At 34.6% G+C, this 18,871-nt stretch overlaps 1 protein-coding gene across 7 annotated transcripts in view; it reads left to right on the forward strand.

Moving 5' to 3' along the window:
- Positions 1-18,857, forward strand: part of CCNT2 (cyclin T2) — a 39,971-nt gene extending 21,114 nt beyond the window's left edge. For 2 of the 7 annotated variants that reach the window (XM_059166708.1, XM_059166709.1), the window contains 7 exons: positions 578-638; positions 2,802-2,864; positions 6,018-6,063; positions 7,639-7,802; positions 12,097-12,167; positions 12,685-13,843; positions 13,945-18,857. In XM_059166708.1, coding sequence (XP_059022691.1) covers positions 578-638; positions 2,802-2,864; positions 6,018-6,063; positions 7,639-7,802; positions 12,097-12,167; positions 12,685-13,843; positions 13,945-14,012 — 1,632 coding nt within the window. In that variant the 3' untranslated portion in view covers positions 14,013-18,857. The other 5 variants (XM_059166706.1, XM_059166707.1, XM_059166712.1 and 2 more) reach the window with 4 other exon arrangements.
- Positions 18,858-18,871: the final 14 nt, after the last annotated feature.

The raw sequence follows: 18,871 nt of genomic DNA on the forward strand, positions 1-18,871 counted from the left end.
ACATTCTTTTGGTATTTCATATCTAAAATGTTTTCTGTTAACCTAGAGATTTGAGGGTTTGCTTTGATTTATATTTTGTCTTTTTTGAGGAGAGGAAGTTCAAAAAAAAAAAAACTCACTGACTTACTCTGACCATCAAGGAATTACCACACAAAATATCTTAGAGTGAATTGTTATGTTTTTTCTTTACAGGCAGGTTTGGATTTGATGTTCTTACTTGAGTTGGTGCTTCCTGTCATAATGTGTCTTGAAGCACAGTGCCTACATGAAGTTTTATAGTATAGACGGGAGGGTTTGTTGTTTTCAGTTAAGCTCTACCTCCTTTCATATTATTGTTGTCTTTTTAGGGGTTATTTAACTTGTTGTTTTTTACCTTGTTTACATATTCTATATTAGAAGTGAACAAGTTTAGATTGGTTGTAGAAAATGGGATTTCTCTGTCACCTTCAAATTATTTCCTTTGTGTTTCCAAACTACCCTGATTTAATGTATCTGTTAATTTTCATGAGATTTAACGGTCCCATGATCTAGTAGTGTTTATCTTAAGCATTTTAATGTTATTATTTTTACCTGGCAGGCTTACCTTCAGCAGACTCAAGAACTGGTTTTACTTGAAACCATAATGCTACAAACCCTAGGTATGTATTTTCATCAGATATTATTTTTGTGTGTGTTCTTCAGTGTGGTGTCCTAAAAATGGAATAATTTTACCACTGAATAAAGTTTCATTTTAAAACAAGGTTTGGGGCCAGAATAGTATTACCTGGTTATAAGGAAACCATTTTTTTTTTTTAATTTCATTTATCATTAATTGAACAGTAAACATATTTTCATTGTGAAAGGCTGCATATGATTGTAATGTGTACAAATACTCTGACTACAGTCAGTATTTAACGAATTTATCACATTTTTAATATGACATGGTAGTTATTTAAACATTGGTCATCTTTTTCTGAAAATTGCATTGCAAATTTTTTGCAATTTAAGTGATCTCTAAAGATTATTTATTCAAATCTTTCACTTTTTAGTTGAGGAAATTGAGACTTAGCATGGTTTGTCTTGTGTGAAGTCATGTATTACTTCTGGAAGAACCTGGCAGTGTATTATGGGAATAACACGGGCTTTATGGAGCTCTTGGTTTAAAATCCATATGCCTTTGACTTGCTTTTTAAACTTGGGCAAAGTCATTTTACCTTTATACCTCCATTCTGTATACGCAGGGTAGAGTAATAATATCTGCTTTAACATTGTGAATTTGAAGATGAGAGATAGTGTATAAAAAACATGTACCACATAGTATGTGTCAGAAGTCGCTATGTTATTTATTACTCCATTCCCAAACAAAAAGAAGTTTAATAATCAGCCTCCTGTCATTACATACTTTTTTTTTTAAAGAAAAGTAGCTTGTTTAAAATAAATGGAACTTGTTTGATATTTTTATAGCATAAAAAGATACAAAAATAAAAGTGAGAATCTTATCTCCAAATCCAATAATTTAGCATGTTACTGCTTTATGAGATTATATAAATATGAAATTTACAAAGATTTGTGTAATGAAGGTTAAAAGAAAAATTATATTAAGGTGAAGTTTGTGTAATAAAGGTTAAAAGGAAAATTAAGGGGAATTATTTTAAGTTAGAATTTATAAGCTGTACTTCTGTGGCTTTGATTAAAGTATGATTTTGTGGGTTTAATTACAGTAGAAATACAAATAGATCACACAACAATTTTAAAAATCTGGATTACCTGTTTGTCAGAATGTTATTTGTTTACTTCTCCTGAAGACACTAATGTAACCTCCACTTTTTCAAAAAAGGAAAAACCCAGCCCTCCCTAAGGGTTATTTAGACATGGAAAGCTCTTTCAGCATTTTATCTTTGGTTTTAGAACCTGATTTAAAGAATCTTGAGGCTACAAGTTTAACTTACAAGTCTTAACTTTAATTAAGTTAAAGTCTTAACTTTAACTACAAGTCTTTTTTTTTTTTTTTTATAAATTTTTTTTTTTTTTTTAAGATTTTTATTTATTTATTTGACAGAGAGAGATCACAAGTAGGCAGAGAGGCAGGCAGAGAGAGAGAGACAGAGAGAGAGGAGGAAACAGGCTCCCTGCTGAGCAGAGAGCCCGATGCGGGACTCGATCCCAAGACCCTGAGATCATGACCTGAGCCGAAGGCAGTGGCTTAACCCACTGAGCCACCCAGGCGCCCCTAACTACAAGTCTTAACTTTATCATAAATGTATGTAATTGATACGTATGTACATACATAAATGAAATGTGATTGTAAACTAAGTGGTTGAAACCCTTTCATCTACGACATACTAAGAAAATAAGACGACTCTAAGTCATTTAAAAGATTTTTCTCCCACTATGGGCCAGGGATTATATTTATGAAAAATACTCTTTACATCTTCTGAAAGAGTTGTAATACACTTTTAAAAATATGTTATGTAGTTGAAGTCTTTGCTTTATAGTTTTATTTTCTGTAATTTTAGTTTGTTTTTAATGTGAGGGTAATCTCAAGGTAATCATAATTGAGAATTTTTAATAAATACCACCCCAATCTGCAAATAGCTTTGTTAACCAGTTTTCAGTAAGTGGAACATTGTTTTTAGAAGAAATTATTTCTTGTCATTGAAGGTGTGTAATGAGCATGTCAGTGATAGAAAATAACTTTGTCTTTGGATCTTTTTAATAATGAACAATATATTATACATTTATGGTTGTGCCGATGGGTGGCATTTCTCAGGCAAGTATTGTAGTGTGGTAAGTGATTGGGAAAAAAGTGCTTTTCATTTCAGGTTTTGAGATCACCATTGAACATCCACACACAGATGTGGTGAAATGTACCCAGTTAGTAAGAGGTAAGTGATCTTTGAAACTTCTAAATTGTTAAAGCGTTTTATTATTTGAATGAGTTTTATCAAAATGGGGAAATGTCATTTTGAAGCAACATTTTTTGGTGTCCTGCATCTGCATATTTATTTACTTCTGCATGTGTTTCTACCTGGCAAATTAGCGGCCTTTAAACTTATAGGAGAATCTCCTTTCACTGAAAAATTGGAGGGCCTCCAAATATTAAGACTCTCTTCACTTCCCCATTAGGCTAAGCCAGTCCCATTTCATTTAATATTTAAGAAGTTGGCTATTAACACATACACACAGAAAATTTCTGGTCTGTCTGAAGCTTCCATTGACTTCTAGAAAAGTTATTACAGTTTAAGAATTTGGAGACCATCCTCAGATCTTTCAGATTAAAATTGTCTTAGCAGATTTGCCATTTTGGAAATACTTTCCCCACGTTCATTTGAGCAAAATTGACTTAATACATTCTTCAAAGTTCTTTAGTATTACTAAAAATAATTTCCTTTTTGTGTGTAATGGGGAAATACATAGTATGCTACAGACAGCATGTAATGTGCCTATTAAACCTTTTAAAACAGGAGTAGGAACTTTTTGTATTATTTGCTTTATTACTTATAAAGTGTGTGGTATACATTTTTCTGCTCTTGTTAATGAATCCTACATATCTGTTCTTGTATCCCTAGGAATACTTTACACAGTTGCATGTTGTTACACTATTTCTTACTTCTACTTTCCTGTTTCCCATTTGAAGTGTTAATGTACTAAGAGCAACTACTTGGAACTTTCATTGTACCTTTTTCTATTACTTTTTGAAAGTGAAATTTTGCAGTTTCATTCTTTTACCCCCAGACTTTTTTCCTTAGGTTTATTCAAAACAAAATGGGTAAGACTTTTAAAGGCTTTTCTTTGTTTTTTAGTGTTTTACCTGAATATTCTCACATTTTATTCATTCTAAATTGAATTCCTATACCTGGTAGGATTTTATTATGTTAATGGCTACATTTAAAACAAACAAACCTGTTATTACAGTGGCATTGTTGAGAAATGGACTTCTGAAAGTCCCGTTAATATTTTATTATTCTAATAACTAGTACATGTTATGACTTGTAGAACATATTTAATTATGGTTCCTGTACTTCATGGTTATTGGAATATAATTTAGAGCACATTTTCATCCCAGAATTACAGTATAGTCTAGAATTATATTAGATAACTAGTGTATGTGTTTGAATTAAGGGGAAAAAAGGCTTTAGAGTGGTTTTCCTGAAAACTTGAAAGAATAAGCTATTTTGTGAAAATAATGAGGAGCCATGTAACTTTGCTTCAAGCCTAATGAAAAAAGTTAATGAAGAAAGATATTAGGTTAAAATTTATAGAGGTACCTAGTAGGAGATGAAACTGGATTTTCAGCTTAGCATCATTGTGAAATTTGAGTCCTGATCTTTAATCAGAGTTTAGTAGCTTTTGTACATGTGGCTCTATATCTAAAGCTAGAGACACCAAGTCCAGTCATTTACAAAGTTGGTTAGTAAGTTTTTTAAAATTCAGAAAAACTACAAATTTGGTGTTTTATTCAAAGTAGAATATTTAAATCTAATTTTTTGTTGTTAATGCTTAAAATGTGACCGATTGTTAAATTTTAATACAAATCTTAACATATGTTTAACTTCCATTTTGTCTGACTAACATTTTCAGGTAACTGTAGTTTACATCTTACTCATTTTAAAAATATTCTTTTATGTTTGCTGTCTGTTTTTCTTTGCTCTGTTAAAATTTTCAGCTAACAAAAGAACATTTTTCCTACATTCTTCCTCTATTGTACACTGTTAAGAGGTTATTGAATTTAGGTATATTTTGAGGTAAAAACTGCTATGGCAATTTAAAATTATTTTTACTTCCTTCTCTACATATTTTGATTCTTTGGAGGTATGAGGGGTGGTAAATGGTTTGGTTTCTTTAAAGTTCTTCCCACCCCCCACCCCCTCTGGAGATGAGAAAGTTGATATTATGCTACTTTGCTGCAGAATTGGCTAATGTCATTTTACAGGGACCTTTCATTTCTGTGATTTCTCCTTCCCTCCCCACCAGGAAAGAATGCCATACATAAGTCACACTGCCTCCAAGACATCTGATGCTTTGACACTCTTCCTTAGCACAACTCTGCTAAGCCCAAATCCCTTTTGTATACCTTATGTTCGTGATCCACATGGGGCAGCAGGGATTACAGGTGCCATGAAAAAAATAGAGGGCAAATGTGAGGCCTCTTAGAGAGGGGTGAGTTGAGGTGAACTGATCAGATCCTAGGTGAGCAGAGGGGAAAGGTGCATCAATGATTATGAATGTAATTGGGGGAAACGGGAAATTAAAGCAAAGAATCCCTGTTGGGAAGAATAAGAGAGCAGATAAAGTGAGCGGGGGACTGTTTTCAATTTCAATGTCTTAAAAGCTAGTTGTTAAATTGCTTTTCCTGTGGGGACTAGTGTTGGAGCATCCTGATTCCCTAGAGTACTTACATCTTTTTCTAAAGTTGACAATTGGATTCTGTAAGAAAAATACATGCGGTGGAGTTTTCTATATCTACGCCCTTAGGATGTTTCTAGGTTGTTTATTCCTTGTTGATGCTTAGTAGCATAAAAAAACTGAGCAGTTCATGCTCTCTTGAATTTGGGGGGTGGAGGGTTTGTTTTGTTTTCTTTTCTTTGGATGGAAGTACTTAAGCCAACTTAAATATGATGACTGAGGATTAAGTCTGGCAGGCACCTCTTTGTATTTTGTATTAGACTTCAAAATCTTTTCTTCTTCTTCTTCTTCTTTTTTTTTTTTTTTTTAAATCCAGGAGAATGCTTTATTGCAACTTTTAGCTGACTAGATGCTTAACTTAGTAACAAGTTTAGCCCTTGTAACTGGCTAGCTAAAAGCAAATCGGCTTGTTTCTCAGATCTTTGGGGGATAGCAAGAAACATTTGAGTGAATGTTGTTGAAGATTTTCAGTAGTATAGAAAATGATGGCGCTCTTGTGATATTTGTAAGTAGTAAGTAAAATTTACTTTTTGTGTACAAAACTTTGAAGTTTTTGTTGTGTTGAGAACTTTTTGATGGTAGCACAATAAAGCTGATAGTATTGTCTTCGTTTTTTTTTTCTTTTCTTACAGCAAGCAAGGATTTGGCACAGACATCCTATTTCATGGCTACCAACAGGTTGTTATCCTGACCCTCTTTGTTGCACTGTTGTAGCACACTATAGCTTCCTTTAATGCAGGGCCCCCTCAATGTGTCTCTTACCCTTGTTGCAACAGGAGACTGGACCATCTACTGTGGTGGTACCTTCCTGTCTGCTTTGCGGTGTATTGTACAAGGGACTTTTGGCACAGAGGGGTTAAATGCACATTGTGAAGTGTAGTGGTGCTTTCTGATGACATATTCTCGATTTGTGAGTGCATAAGTCTAAAATTGGTAGCCTGAATAGCAGCTAAAGATTACAAAGAGCTAAACTTAACGTAGAAATTCGAGCAACTTGGTAAGTATAAAGCTATTTCTAGTTTACAATTATAGTTAAATGACAATTTTTTAAAATTTCACATTGATCCAGTCTTAACTTTAAAATAATCATTAAAGTTTTTTTAATAAATAAAATTTATATAACTTGGGTTTTTCTTCCAGATAATACCCACTAGTTGTAAATCAGAAGTAGCCAAGTCCTGTCAGTGCCTAGATTTGACTAAGTACAATTTTTACTTTAAAAAAATTTGCTTCCTTTTCAGTTTATATAAAAAATAGTGTGGGTTTGTGGTTGATAAACATTTTTCATCAATTCTGAACTGAACTGGAAGAATAATTTTTTAAAACCTTTAATACATAATTCTGTTCTAGGTTGATTATATTAATGCTTTCAGTTTGTTTTTTAAATGGGTTGTTTGGGAGGAGGGGACCAAACTAGCACTGTGTGTTCCTAACTTTCTTGTGACACTGTTAAGTTTTATGTAAAGCTTTGGACTGGCAAATACCAATTTATTTTCTTAGGTATATGTTGTTGGGATTTAACCTCTATCCCTAGGAATTTTGAGCAACAAAAGAAAGTACTAAATATACTTCAGTTAGAAAAGGCTAGCTGTAACATGTTATATGCCCAGTTTGGGGCATATAGTAGAAGGAGAAAGGTAGCATTTTTCTAGTACTTAGCAACATTGGGCCTCGAAGCTGTTCACCAAAAGGTAAGTTTTCTCTGTAGCTTTGCTGAAAAGAAGACAGAGGTTTACATAGATTAAGTGTTAGATTCTCTTTGATTTACTTGAGAATTCTGTTTCTTAACCCATACCAAATGGTAGAATTCCTGATTCTGTAATGTGATGTTGAAATTACTTTGTCAGTTTTACAGTCTATTGCTTTTTCTTTACTTTTTTGCCAAGACATTACAAAAGAAACAAAAATACTGCCAAAAAAATTAAAATGTTATACTTGTTTGTGCTGATTATTAGAAATACACTGTCTTCCCCTCTTATAAAGAAGTAAATATACTTCAAAATTTAGAAATCTTTATATATTAGTATTAAGAAATGCTCTGGGGAGTCAGAATGTGGAGAATGTTCATAATCTGTGTGGGTTTTTTAGTATTAGGATTTTATAACTATAGTGATAAATTTTAATTAAATAAGGTTTTGTATTGTAGACTTAAGAAAACCTTTTTTTTGCTCTAATCTTACTGGTAAATATTTTTCTTTGTTTTACATATTTGAATTACTGTGGTTCTTCGTTTTCACACCTGCTCTACAACAGTCTACACCTTACCACCTTCTGTCTTCAGTACAAACCAACAGTGATAGCATGTGTATGTATTCATTTGGCTTGCAAATGGTCCAATTGGGAGATTCCTGTGTCAACTGATGGAAAACATTGGTGGGAATATGTGGATCCTACAGTTACTCTAGAATTACTAGATGGTAAGTAGAGAAATATTTTTTTAATGTGGAAAACATTTTTATATTATTGAAAAAGTCTGCCTGCTTTTGTCTAGATTTGAAAAAAAAGCAAATCCCTGTAGAGTCATACTTAAGTGAATAGTTACTAGTTCTGGCTGCTCCACCATTTTCTCCTTCCTCTGTAGTTTTTTCTTGATATTAATCCCAGATATCTCTTCAACTATTAATATTTTAGTTTGTGTTTCAAGAGATAAGATACTCCTTAGAAACATAACTATAAATTCATTTTAACAATTTGGTAATAGAATTGTTAAAAGCATAATTACACAGGCAAATGAACAGGATGAAAATAAGGATTCCTTAGCCTAAAGGAAAAGCTAAAAACAAAAACAAAACAAAACAAAAAAATTTGAACGTGTTTTAACCACCAGTGAATATCTAAAGCCCTTTTAGGACTTTTCAAAAATATATTTATGTATATATGATTTGTAACACTATAGGTTGATAGTTGGTTATAACTTACTGTAGAACTTGTGAAGCAGTGAGCTAGAGATATTTCAGGGTAACATTCCATGTTCTGTAGTTCCACTGACGTGTGTCATTATTGCCTTTCGTTATTAAATATGAATTGACAAAATTAGGGTACAAATACTATAAATTGTGAACCTGGAACTAGATCTCTCTTAATAAACTTCTCTGGTAACAGATAAGAGAAGCTGACCATAGGTAGGAGAGATTCTTGGGGATTAAGACATTTTAACCAGGGGCGCCTGGGTGGCTCAGTGGGTTAAAGCCTCCGCCTTCAGCTCAGGTCATGATCCCAGGGTCCTGGGATCGAGCCCCACATCGGGCTCTCTGCTCGGCGGGGAGCCTGCTTCCTCCTCTCTCTCTGCCTGCCTCTCTGCCTACTTGTGGTCTGTCTGTCAAATAAATAAATAAAATCTTTTAAAAAAAAAAAAAGAAAAGAAAAGAAAAAAAGACATTTTAACCAAATACTGTAGATTTCAGAAAGGAAGTAGATTACACTTCTTACTGAAGATATAAACTGTATGTTAGATTTTCAGCCTGTTCTTCTCCTAACTTTTGTTGCAAAATTGAAGCTAATGGGAAAATAGGATTTGTATCTGTTGATACTGAGGACATCTGTTACATAGAGACCTCTTTGGGTTTCACATGTGATCTTCCAGTAAAATCTCAGCATGTTTCTATAACCTAGATGTTTGTTTTCTGTGAAGGGCCAAAAGTAACTCTTTTTAGGGTTTAGGTCCCTTCTGTCTATGCCAGCTATGCAACCCTGCCCCTGTTGCTGGGAAGCCACGATAGGCAATCTATAAATGAATAGGTGTGGCTGTGTCGCAACAAAACTTTGTTTCCAAACACAGGGTACAGGTCTATGTGCAATATTGCCCACCTTTCTGGTAAAATAAGCTTCCTTTTTAGATTTCTTGATTTTAGGGGTTTTTTTCCCCTCCCTGAAAATTTTCTCAAGAGTGTGTAGCTCATGCTGTATTACTGCCACTTAATTATGCTCTTTTCCTCACATTGCCAGAGGCTTTTTTGTTTTGGGGTTTTGGGGGGTTTGTTGTTGTTGTTGTTTTTAAGTTTAACAAGAGAGGGAGGGAGGGGCATGGGTTGCTCAGGCAGTTAAACGTCTGCCTTCAGCTCAGGTCATGATCTCAGGGTCTTGGGATGGAGCCCCACGTCAGGCTCCCTGCTAAGCCTCACACTCTCCCTCTGTGTTCTCTACACCCCTGCCCCAAATAAATACTTAAAATCTTTTTTAAAAAGAGAGAGAGAAGAAAATCTTCAGTGAGTGGAAATGACATCTTCTAAAAGCCAGTGGGGGCTTTTTTTCATCTATGACTTGAAAATTAAGTTATCTATGCCACCATCTTACTTCAGCAGGTAACAGATAAGATAAAGTAGGTATAATCGGAATAAAAATAATTTATATACATGATCCTAAAACGAAGTTCGCAAAAAGCAGGTAATCTGCCTCTTACAATTCTCATAAGTTATAGTTAAAGTTGTTGTTTTTTTTTTTTTTTTTTTTTTTTTTTGACACAGCAGAGGCCACCTAAAAAATCTCTCTGTTTCCATTCTGAAAAGGCTCAGGTCTGTTACTCATTTGAAGAGCCACTGAGGAGGAATCTGGGACATTTAAGACATTGACAGTTTCAGCATTTCGTATAGCATTCTTTGTGTTTTAATCACGAAAAAATGTAACAGTTTAAGACACTAAGATACATCTGAATTTTAGCCTGGTGTCTAAAAATCAGTATTCACTAAAATAATTCATTTATGGGGCACCTGGGTGACTCAGTGGGTTAAAGCCTCTGCCTTCAGTTCAGGTCATGATCCCAGGATCCTGGGATCGAGCCCCGCATCTGGCTCTCTGTTCAGCAGGGAGCCTGCTTCCCTCTGCCCTCTTGCCTACTTGTGATCTCTGTCAAATAAATAAAATCTTAAAAATAATAATAATAATTCATTTAATGACTATTGCAAAAACAGCATTGGCTTGGACTTGGCCTACCTGTAACATTTGTTGTTGTTTTGCAGTTTGTTTTTATTCTATGATTAATAACAGACCTTCATGTGTTTCTTGCATTTTGAATTTTTTTTTTTCTGTATACTAGTTTGGAAGGGAAAACTGGCTCTGTTTTAAGCATCATCTATGGTTGTTGTGCACTTAAGTAATATATTAGCAGTGATTATTTGACAGATTCTTAGTACCAAGTATAAAAATGTGGGGTTTTTTTCAAATTAGGAAGGATAGTAGTCCAGGCATTAGATTGTTTTCACTCAAATTGGATCAAAAAGTTCACAAGCAAGTTTAAGTTGTCACAGCTTATGAACATATAATAAGTGCTGAGTTTTTGCACATTTTTTCTTAAAGAAAAATTTTGTATTGTCTTCATTTTCATTATCAGTCTTGGCATGTTTGCCTAGAATCATTTATAGAGAAGCTTACTGTGCGTACTAAAAAATAATATATGAATCTATGTCTATTAAATTGGCATGACTAATATTATGTGATACTGTAATTCATTTGACTGGTATGGATATTTGTCTTGAGTGGTCAATAGCTCTATTAATAGCACTGTTTTGGAACCACACTGCCTTGGAAAAGTGAGTCATCTCACTGTAATCCCAAATTTAAGAAAAAAGTGAGGTAAAAATACATGACCAAGGTGGTTTTACTACTGTGTTAATAGTAATAATTACTAGGAGTCTATGAGTATAGATGGAGGAATTTTTTTCATTTAACTTTGAAATAATTCTAAACTTAAACTACATAGTAATACAGTTTCTATATACTCTTTACCTGGTTTCTCTAATGTTAACATCTTATATACATGGTTATCAAAACCAAGAAATTAACATTGTTACAATACTGTTACCTAACTGCAGGTTTTATTTTATGTCCTGAGTTTTTCTATTCTAAGATCCCATGTTCCATTTGCTTGAAATGCCCCTTAAATCTCTTCTAAATTAGTCAGTTTTTCTATTAGTCATTTTCTTTTATGACCTTAACGCTTTGAAAAATAATGATGAGGGGCACCTGGGTGGCTCTGTCGGTTAAGGGTCTGCCTTCAGCTCAGGTCATGATTCTCAGGGTCCTGGGATCAAGACCCATATCACACTCCCTGCTCAGCGAGGAGCCTGCTTTTCCTCCTCTCTCTGCCCACTCCACCTATTTGTGCACATGTGCACAAACGCTCCCTGTCAAATAAATAAAATCTTCTGGGAAGAAAAAAAGGAAAAAGAATGGCCAGTTACATTATAGAATGTTCCTCAGTTGAGGTTTGATATTTCTCAATATTAGATTGAAATAATGCATTTTGGGTAGGAGTACCACAGAAATGGAAAAAGGGTTTACCTTGCCCTGTGCATCTTCTCAAGGGTTGTTTTTTGTTTTGTTTTGTTTTCCTCAAAGGATTTACCTTATTACTGGTAATAACCATGATCCAACTTTGTCCATTAATTTTAAAGAATCTATTGATAGATCTTGCCTGCAATAATTTCTATGATGTTTGCTTAATGAAGATTTTCTGTTTGAGGGGAATTTTTTAATGCTACTAAATTTTCCAGAGATTCTAAGCATGGGGGTGTGGGGAGAGTGATTTTTTTTTTAAGGGATTAATCTTTGAAAATAGCAGTTCAGATCTATGTCTACTATATTTGCTGAAGATTGAATAGAAGGGTGACAGTGAAGTAGATGAACTCTTGAGGCCCCTTTTTAATATTGCCCACTTCAGAGAACTATGAATCCTAAGGACACCTTCTAAGCTTTAAATTTAAATTTTATTTTTAGAGCTAACACATGAGTTTCTACAAATATTGGAGAAAACACCTAATAGGTTGAAGAGGATTCGAAACTGGAGGGTAAGAGAATTGGCAGGGTTTAATAGAATATCAGTTTGTCGCTTATCTAAAGATTACATAGCTGACCAGTTTGAATTTTTGGTTAAATATTCTTATTTCCAGTATTCCTAAATAATTACAGTGTATCGTAAGCTGCATACCCTCATAGTTTATTCAGCTGCTGTGTCCAGTGGACTTTGTTAACTAAGTACTTTATAAATTTTGTGTTTAATTTCACGGTGATTATAATGGAAATATTCTCCTTATTTTTCAAATGGGCAAACTAAAGCCTGGACAAGTTAAATTACTTTCGCAAATGCTGGGCCAGGATTTAACCTATATCTAACTCCAAAACCAGTGGTTTCCACTTTTTATAGCCTTCTGTGCCTCTAAGTGAGACATTTATTTACTGGCAACAAAAAGCCTTAAACCTCAGGTGATTTTGTTTGCATATGTTTAACATAGATTTTTATAAAGTAAGGAAATTTGTATTAAATTCCTTTGCTGTCATTGCTTCTTTTGTGTTTTATTTAAATAGGCTAATCAGGCGGCTAAGAAACCAAAAGTAGATGGACAAGTTTCAGAAACTCCACTTCTTGGTTCATCTTTGGTCCAGAATTCCATTTTAGTAGATAGTGTTACTGGTGTGCCTACAAACCCAAGTTTTCAGAAACCATCTACATCAGCATTCCCTGCACCAGTACCTCTAAATTCAGGAAATATTTCTGTTCAGGACAGCCATACATCTGATAATTTGTCAATGCTAGCAACAGGAATGCCAAGTACCTCCTACAGTTTGTCGTCACACCAAGAATGGCCTCAACATCAAGAGTCAGCACGGACAGAACAGATGTATTCACAGAAACAAGAGACATCTTTGTCTGGTACTCAATACAACATCAACTTCCAGCAAGGACCTTCCATATCAATGCATTCAGGATTACATCACAGACCTGACAAAATTTCTGATCATTCATCCATGAAGCAAGAATATACTCATAAAGCAGGGAGCAGTAAACACCATGGGCCAATTTCTGCTACTCCTGGAGTAATTCCTCAGAAAATGTCTTTAGATAAATATAGAGAAAAACGTAAGCTAGAAACCCTTGATCTGGATGTAAGAGATCATTATATAGCTGCCCAAGTAGAACAGCAACACAAACATGTGCAATCACAGTCAGCCAGCAGCAGTTCTGTCACTTCTCCCATTAAAATGAAAATTCCCATCACAAGTACTGAAAAACCTGAAAAATACACGGCAGATAAGAAGGAAAAGAGTGGATCGCTGAAATTACGGATTCCAATACCACCCACTGATAAAAGTGCTAGTAAAGAAGAACTGAAAATGAAAATAAAAGTTTCTTCCTCAGAAAGACACAGCTCTTCTGATGAGGGCAGTGGGAAGAGCAAGCATTCGAGCCCACATATTAGCAGAGACCATAAGGAGAGGCACAAGGACCATCCCTCAAACCGCCACCACCTCAGCAGTCACAAGCATTCCCACTCACACAGTGGCAGCAGCAGCGGTGGCAGTAAACACAGTGCTGATGGAATACCGCCCACTGTTCTGAGGAGTCCTGTCGGCCTGAGCAGTGATGGCATTTCCTCTAGTTCCAGCTCTTCGAGGAAGAAGCTGCATGTCAATGATGCATCTCACAACCATCACTCCAAAATGAGCAAAAGTTCCAAAAGTTCAGGTAGTTCATCTAGTTCTTCCTCCTCTGTTAAGCAGTATATATCCTCTCACAACTCTGTTTTTAACCATCCCTTACCCCCTCCTCCCCCTGTCACATACCAGGTGGGCTACGGACATCTCAGCACCCTCGTGAAACTGGACAAGAAGCCAGTGGAGACCAACGGTCCTGATGTCAATCACGAGTACAGTACAAACAGCCAGCATATGGACTACAAAGACACATTCGACATGCTGGACTCGCTGTTAAGTGCCCAAGGAATGAACATGTAATCATTTGTTTAGGTCAATTTTTCCTTTACTTTTTTAATTTAAAAATTGTTAGAATGGAAAATTTCCTCCTGATCTAGCAGTGGTAACACCTGCTATTGCTGCCACTGCATCAATATTTGTAAGTGCTGCTTTATTCTCATTCTGAAAAGAAGAGATGATAGTAAACAAGTCTTTATCTCCACATATGATAGTGTTATAAATACTGTAAAAGCATGGAAGGTGCAAAACTCAGTATTTCTACAATTGCAGCTAAGAACATTAGGATGAATGGCTGGCTGCTTCTAGGAATATAAGATGCCTCAAGCATTCATTATTTATAATTTGAATACTGTAGCTATTTTTTGTTGTTGCTTGGCTTTTGAATGAGTGTAAATTGTTTTCTTTTGTGTATTTATACTTGTATGTATGATTTGCATGTTTCAATGATAAAGGGATAAAACAGTATACTGACAACTGTTTACAAGAAAGTGGAGAAAAATGTACATACATTTTTGTATGTTTAGATATTACCATAAATACTCAGGATTGGAGCTGCTTGTAAGTATAACAATATAACTTTATTTTATCTTGTCAGAGTCCATCACTAATCTAAAACAAAGGTGGCACTTTTTCATGTTAACCTTAAACTCTAGGCCTTACTGGAAGCCACTGAAGCGGGGGACACTTCACTACCAGATGGATATGCAGTGCCACAGATGGTCATTTATTTACACTGTGAGGCACTGAACTTTTGCCTTCAGAGCTTCTGACCAAGTTGGCTGCTGAAATAGCCCCTAATTTTCTGAAGGCTTGAAGAGGAAAAAATAAAGTTTACATACTCTTGATGTGAAGTGCATTTGAAATGTTTGTTGGCTTGTTGCAGTACTATAAACACAGAGCTGTAATAATGGTTATGTAGATTACTGTGATTTGAAACTAAATCCACAAAACTTATATAGTGAAGAATTAGTAGGTTTTTTTCTTAATAAGGAACTTTAACACTACATATTTTAACAGTAAACAGGGATTGCTTTTCCATTAGTGTTCAGAATGACACCATATTCTTAAACATACTCCTCCCATGAAGTGTGTTTGTGTGTGATGCCATATTTCTTTTTCAGGTAAATGCAGTCTTCCTTATAGAAATGAAATTAAACCTGTTGTCTCTCAGTTCTTTTATATTCTAAAAATAAATAAAAAGAAAAGATCACTGACTGTGCATTGTACCTGTATTTATAGCTTATGGTTGTTTTCAGGAAGCTCTGTGAGAAAAAGGGGTTAGCCTCCAAGTAAACTAGTGGAGGTTTTACATTTGTTTGCACATCTCAGAATATTCCTGTTGAGGTCAAGTTTGCACAGTCATCTAACTTCTGAACAAACAATAGACTTTAACTTGTTTAAAATCTGTCTTAAACACCAGTAATGTGGCTCCGGTTTATCAGCTAATCTTGAATTTATTCTGTGGTAAATCTTTGAGCTGTTGAGTGTCTTTAGATGGGGTGAATTCAACTTTTCATTGAACTGAAAACTGTCTTAATTTTTTCTTCTATGTATATGAATTATTTTTGTTACAAAGCCACTGATATGTGCACAATTGTAATTTTACTCAAGTATGTTGCAGTTGTAAATATTAGAGAGTTTAATCTCGTACTCTACCTTTATTTAGCGATTACCTAATTTGCCAGTAGCTTTATAATTTTTTTTTAAGATAACTGTTCATTATTTTGTCAATGTTATTTGAACTTAGGATACTAGGAGCCTCTTTCTAGGGACTTTGCCTAGGTAGCATGTCCTAACATTTGTTCTTTGTCTTGCATAACTTTAGTAATCTTTGTCATTACATGTAACTTTGTTGCTCTGTATGGCATATTATTGTATCCATAAACATGGTAATTTTGATACAGTTATACTTTTACAGTGGTACATAATCCGAGGACTAGTATAGAATTAAGCTGAGTGCAAGATGAGGGCGGGGAAGGGTTTTGTTCTTGGTAATTTAGATGTGAAACCTCTAAGGAGCTATCATGTGAAACGACATAGGGTGGTCGTGCTACTGTATAATTGGGGGTGATAATACCAGGAATTTTAATAAGATTTTGTAAAGAATATCCAAAGTAGTGAACTTATTTTCAGTATAACATAGAAAACAATGTGAATATTTAAGGTCTGTGACTATACTTAAACTTCACTAAGAATTTGAAGAGTTGTTTTGAGATGTGGGAATAAAGGTAATTTTGTTGAATCTTTATTGGTGCTAATGATGGACAGTTTAAAAGGTAGCTAGTATATATTGTTATGGGTCAGTACTTATTAGTACTTCCAAAATTGAATTTGAAATGCTATGTATTCACTTTTCACTCTGTAAATGTAATTCTTTACAATGACTTTATTTATTAAAGGGCAGCCAGTTGTAATTTGTACAGGATTGTGTGAGCTATTCAAACTCTTTAACCTCTGAACAGGATTATAGGTTCTAAAACCACCATGGGGATGAATATGAAAATCCTTTTACATTTCATTTTCAGTAAGTGAAAAACCCCTATTACTCATACTACCATTAATTTGCTTTCCCCATCTCATTTGCATAAAATAGTTCATCGGCCTGTTCCCAATAGGCTCAACCAAAGAAAAAGACTCCAATGAATGGACATTATTTTTGAGTCTTCTTGTAAGTAGCCATAAATAAACCAAAATAGTACATCAAATTTAGGTATGAAATTCCACATGTGCAAAGTACTGTTAAGGTGATTTACATTTTTGATGAGATTTTTTTTAAATATTTGAAATATTAAAAAGCATTATCTTTAAAAATCCTTTAAAAGAGTGATTCATTTTTCAGTTGTGTTTTCCCTAGATCATAGCTTTGTTACCTTTATGCAGAAGTACATTGCATAGAAAGGCTTTACTTCTACCTCTTTACATAGTTTTCCAATATTGAGCTGTTCCCCCTAAATATATGCCTTAGCTTCTTAACAATATGTTTTCAGAACCAAAAAGCAAAAAGAGTGTTTTTTTCACTGAAACATTCTTGGAGGCCTGCTGTACCAAACTGGTACGAACCGGTGTACCAAACTGGAGATAGTATCCTTTAGTGATAAAACCTTGCAAAATGTCCCAATTCCTTTTTGTTGTTGGACCTGAGGTTCATTTCTTAGGTTTGTCTTTGAAAGCAGTTACAGGTGCATCTTGATTTTTCTGTCTGTGCAGGTGCATTCTGGTTAGAGTTGTTGACTCCAGATTTCTACCATGATAACATCAGTGGTTTCATGTGGAATGTCATGAGAGGTGCTTGCATGACTTTGTACCAACAGATTATAATTAGGTAGACTACCTTATCTTTTTTTGGTCTGTCTTCCATGACTTCAGAGAACCACATTTTGAAGGTTTTTGTTAGTTACCAATTGCCTTTCCTAGCATTTTAAGCACATTTTTCAGTTATATTTGAGTATTTAAATTGATGGGTTTTATTCCTTAACCAGCCTTAGAAATAAACCACTGCATACTTATGTATGACTTGTGTACTGTAGAAGTATCTTGGGTGAATTAGATATGTTAGGGTATTTTGCATTCACTGTGGAAATAAGGAGGGTTTTGTTTTGTTTTAAGATGATAGTAGCTAAAGGAAGACAGTTATATTCTCAAAGTATCACCATTTTCAAATTTTATCTAAACAGTAAGAAGTTATTTCTTAGCTACTACTAGGCTTAAATTGCTGGGTGACTTAAGATCTCTGCTGAGAAAAATTTGAGAGCTCTTGTGAAGAATCTTTGATTTAGCAAGCTCTTGCTCAAGAGGCTTTCTTGGGAGCCATTAGGGTTCACTAACTGTATTTACCCAAATGAAAGATCAGTGAATCTCACATCAGGAAACTTGTGTTAACTGAGCTCACAGAACGATACTTGATAATTTTGTGTGCCCTTGTATTTATTTATGGTAGGCTGATTTAGATTGGGATCTCCGCATTGGAAAACAGCACATTCTGTCTTCTGCCCTCCCAAGTTATAATAGCAACTAATTTGAGAATTACAGTTACTCAAATATCTGAAATTTGATTGCTGTAAACCAGATTAGAAGTGAGCTTGTTTTATAAGGGAAGTTTGCCTTTGTAGTTGAGATGATCTTGCCAGTGGGTCTAGAATGCTCAGTGTTTTAGTCTGATTGACAATGCGTCCATTTTTTTTATTCCACAATGACACTTTGGGCAAAGCCAGCTTTTGCTTCTGTGACTCCTCTTTTTCTCTTCCATATAATTTTACTAGTATCTATTTTTGCCTGACAGGTTCTTTAGAATAGGCTGATAAGCAAGGTACATTGAAGGTTGTATGGCTAGGAGTAATTCTGTTTTCATAAAGGTGAGTTTACCCATTCACTGTGATCCTTTAACCCCAAAGGAAATTCTGAGGGCTAATTTCCCTTATTTCCAACTTTTGGGAGGAAGCCGCACTTAAAACCTGTTTAGTAGTTGGTTTGATTTGCCTGTTGTTTAATAATGAGTACATTCTTACTTTTAAGGTGTGTTTTTCCAGCAGCTTCACTTGGTTTGACAAACTTCACCTGACTCATTTGTTGTCTGCAATGATTAGGATTTTGTTTTCTGAATATACTCAGAACCCTCAAGGACTATTGAATAGGATGTTTGCTGATAGAAAATCCAAAATCGGAACGTGTGTGTGTGTGGCATGAATTTGATTAGTTACTGAATTTCAGTGCAGTATCTGTTACGAGGAATTATTAATAAAATTTGTTTATTGAAAATGTAAATCCAAGATTCTAATATGTG

This window comes from Mustela lutreola, chromosome 3 (genome assembly GCF_030435805.1).
Source record: "Mustela lutreola isolate mMusLut2 chromosome 3, mMusLut2.pri, whole genome shotgun sequence".
NCBI lineage: Eukaryota > Metazoa > Chordata > Mammalia > Carnivora > Mustelidae > Mustela > Mustela lutreola.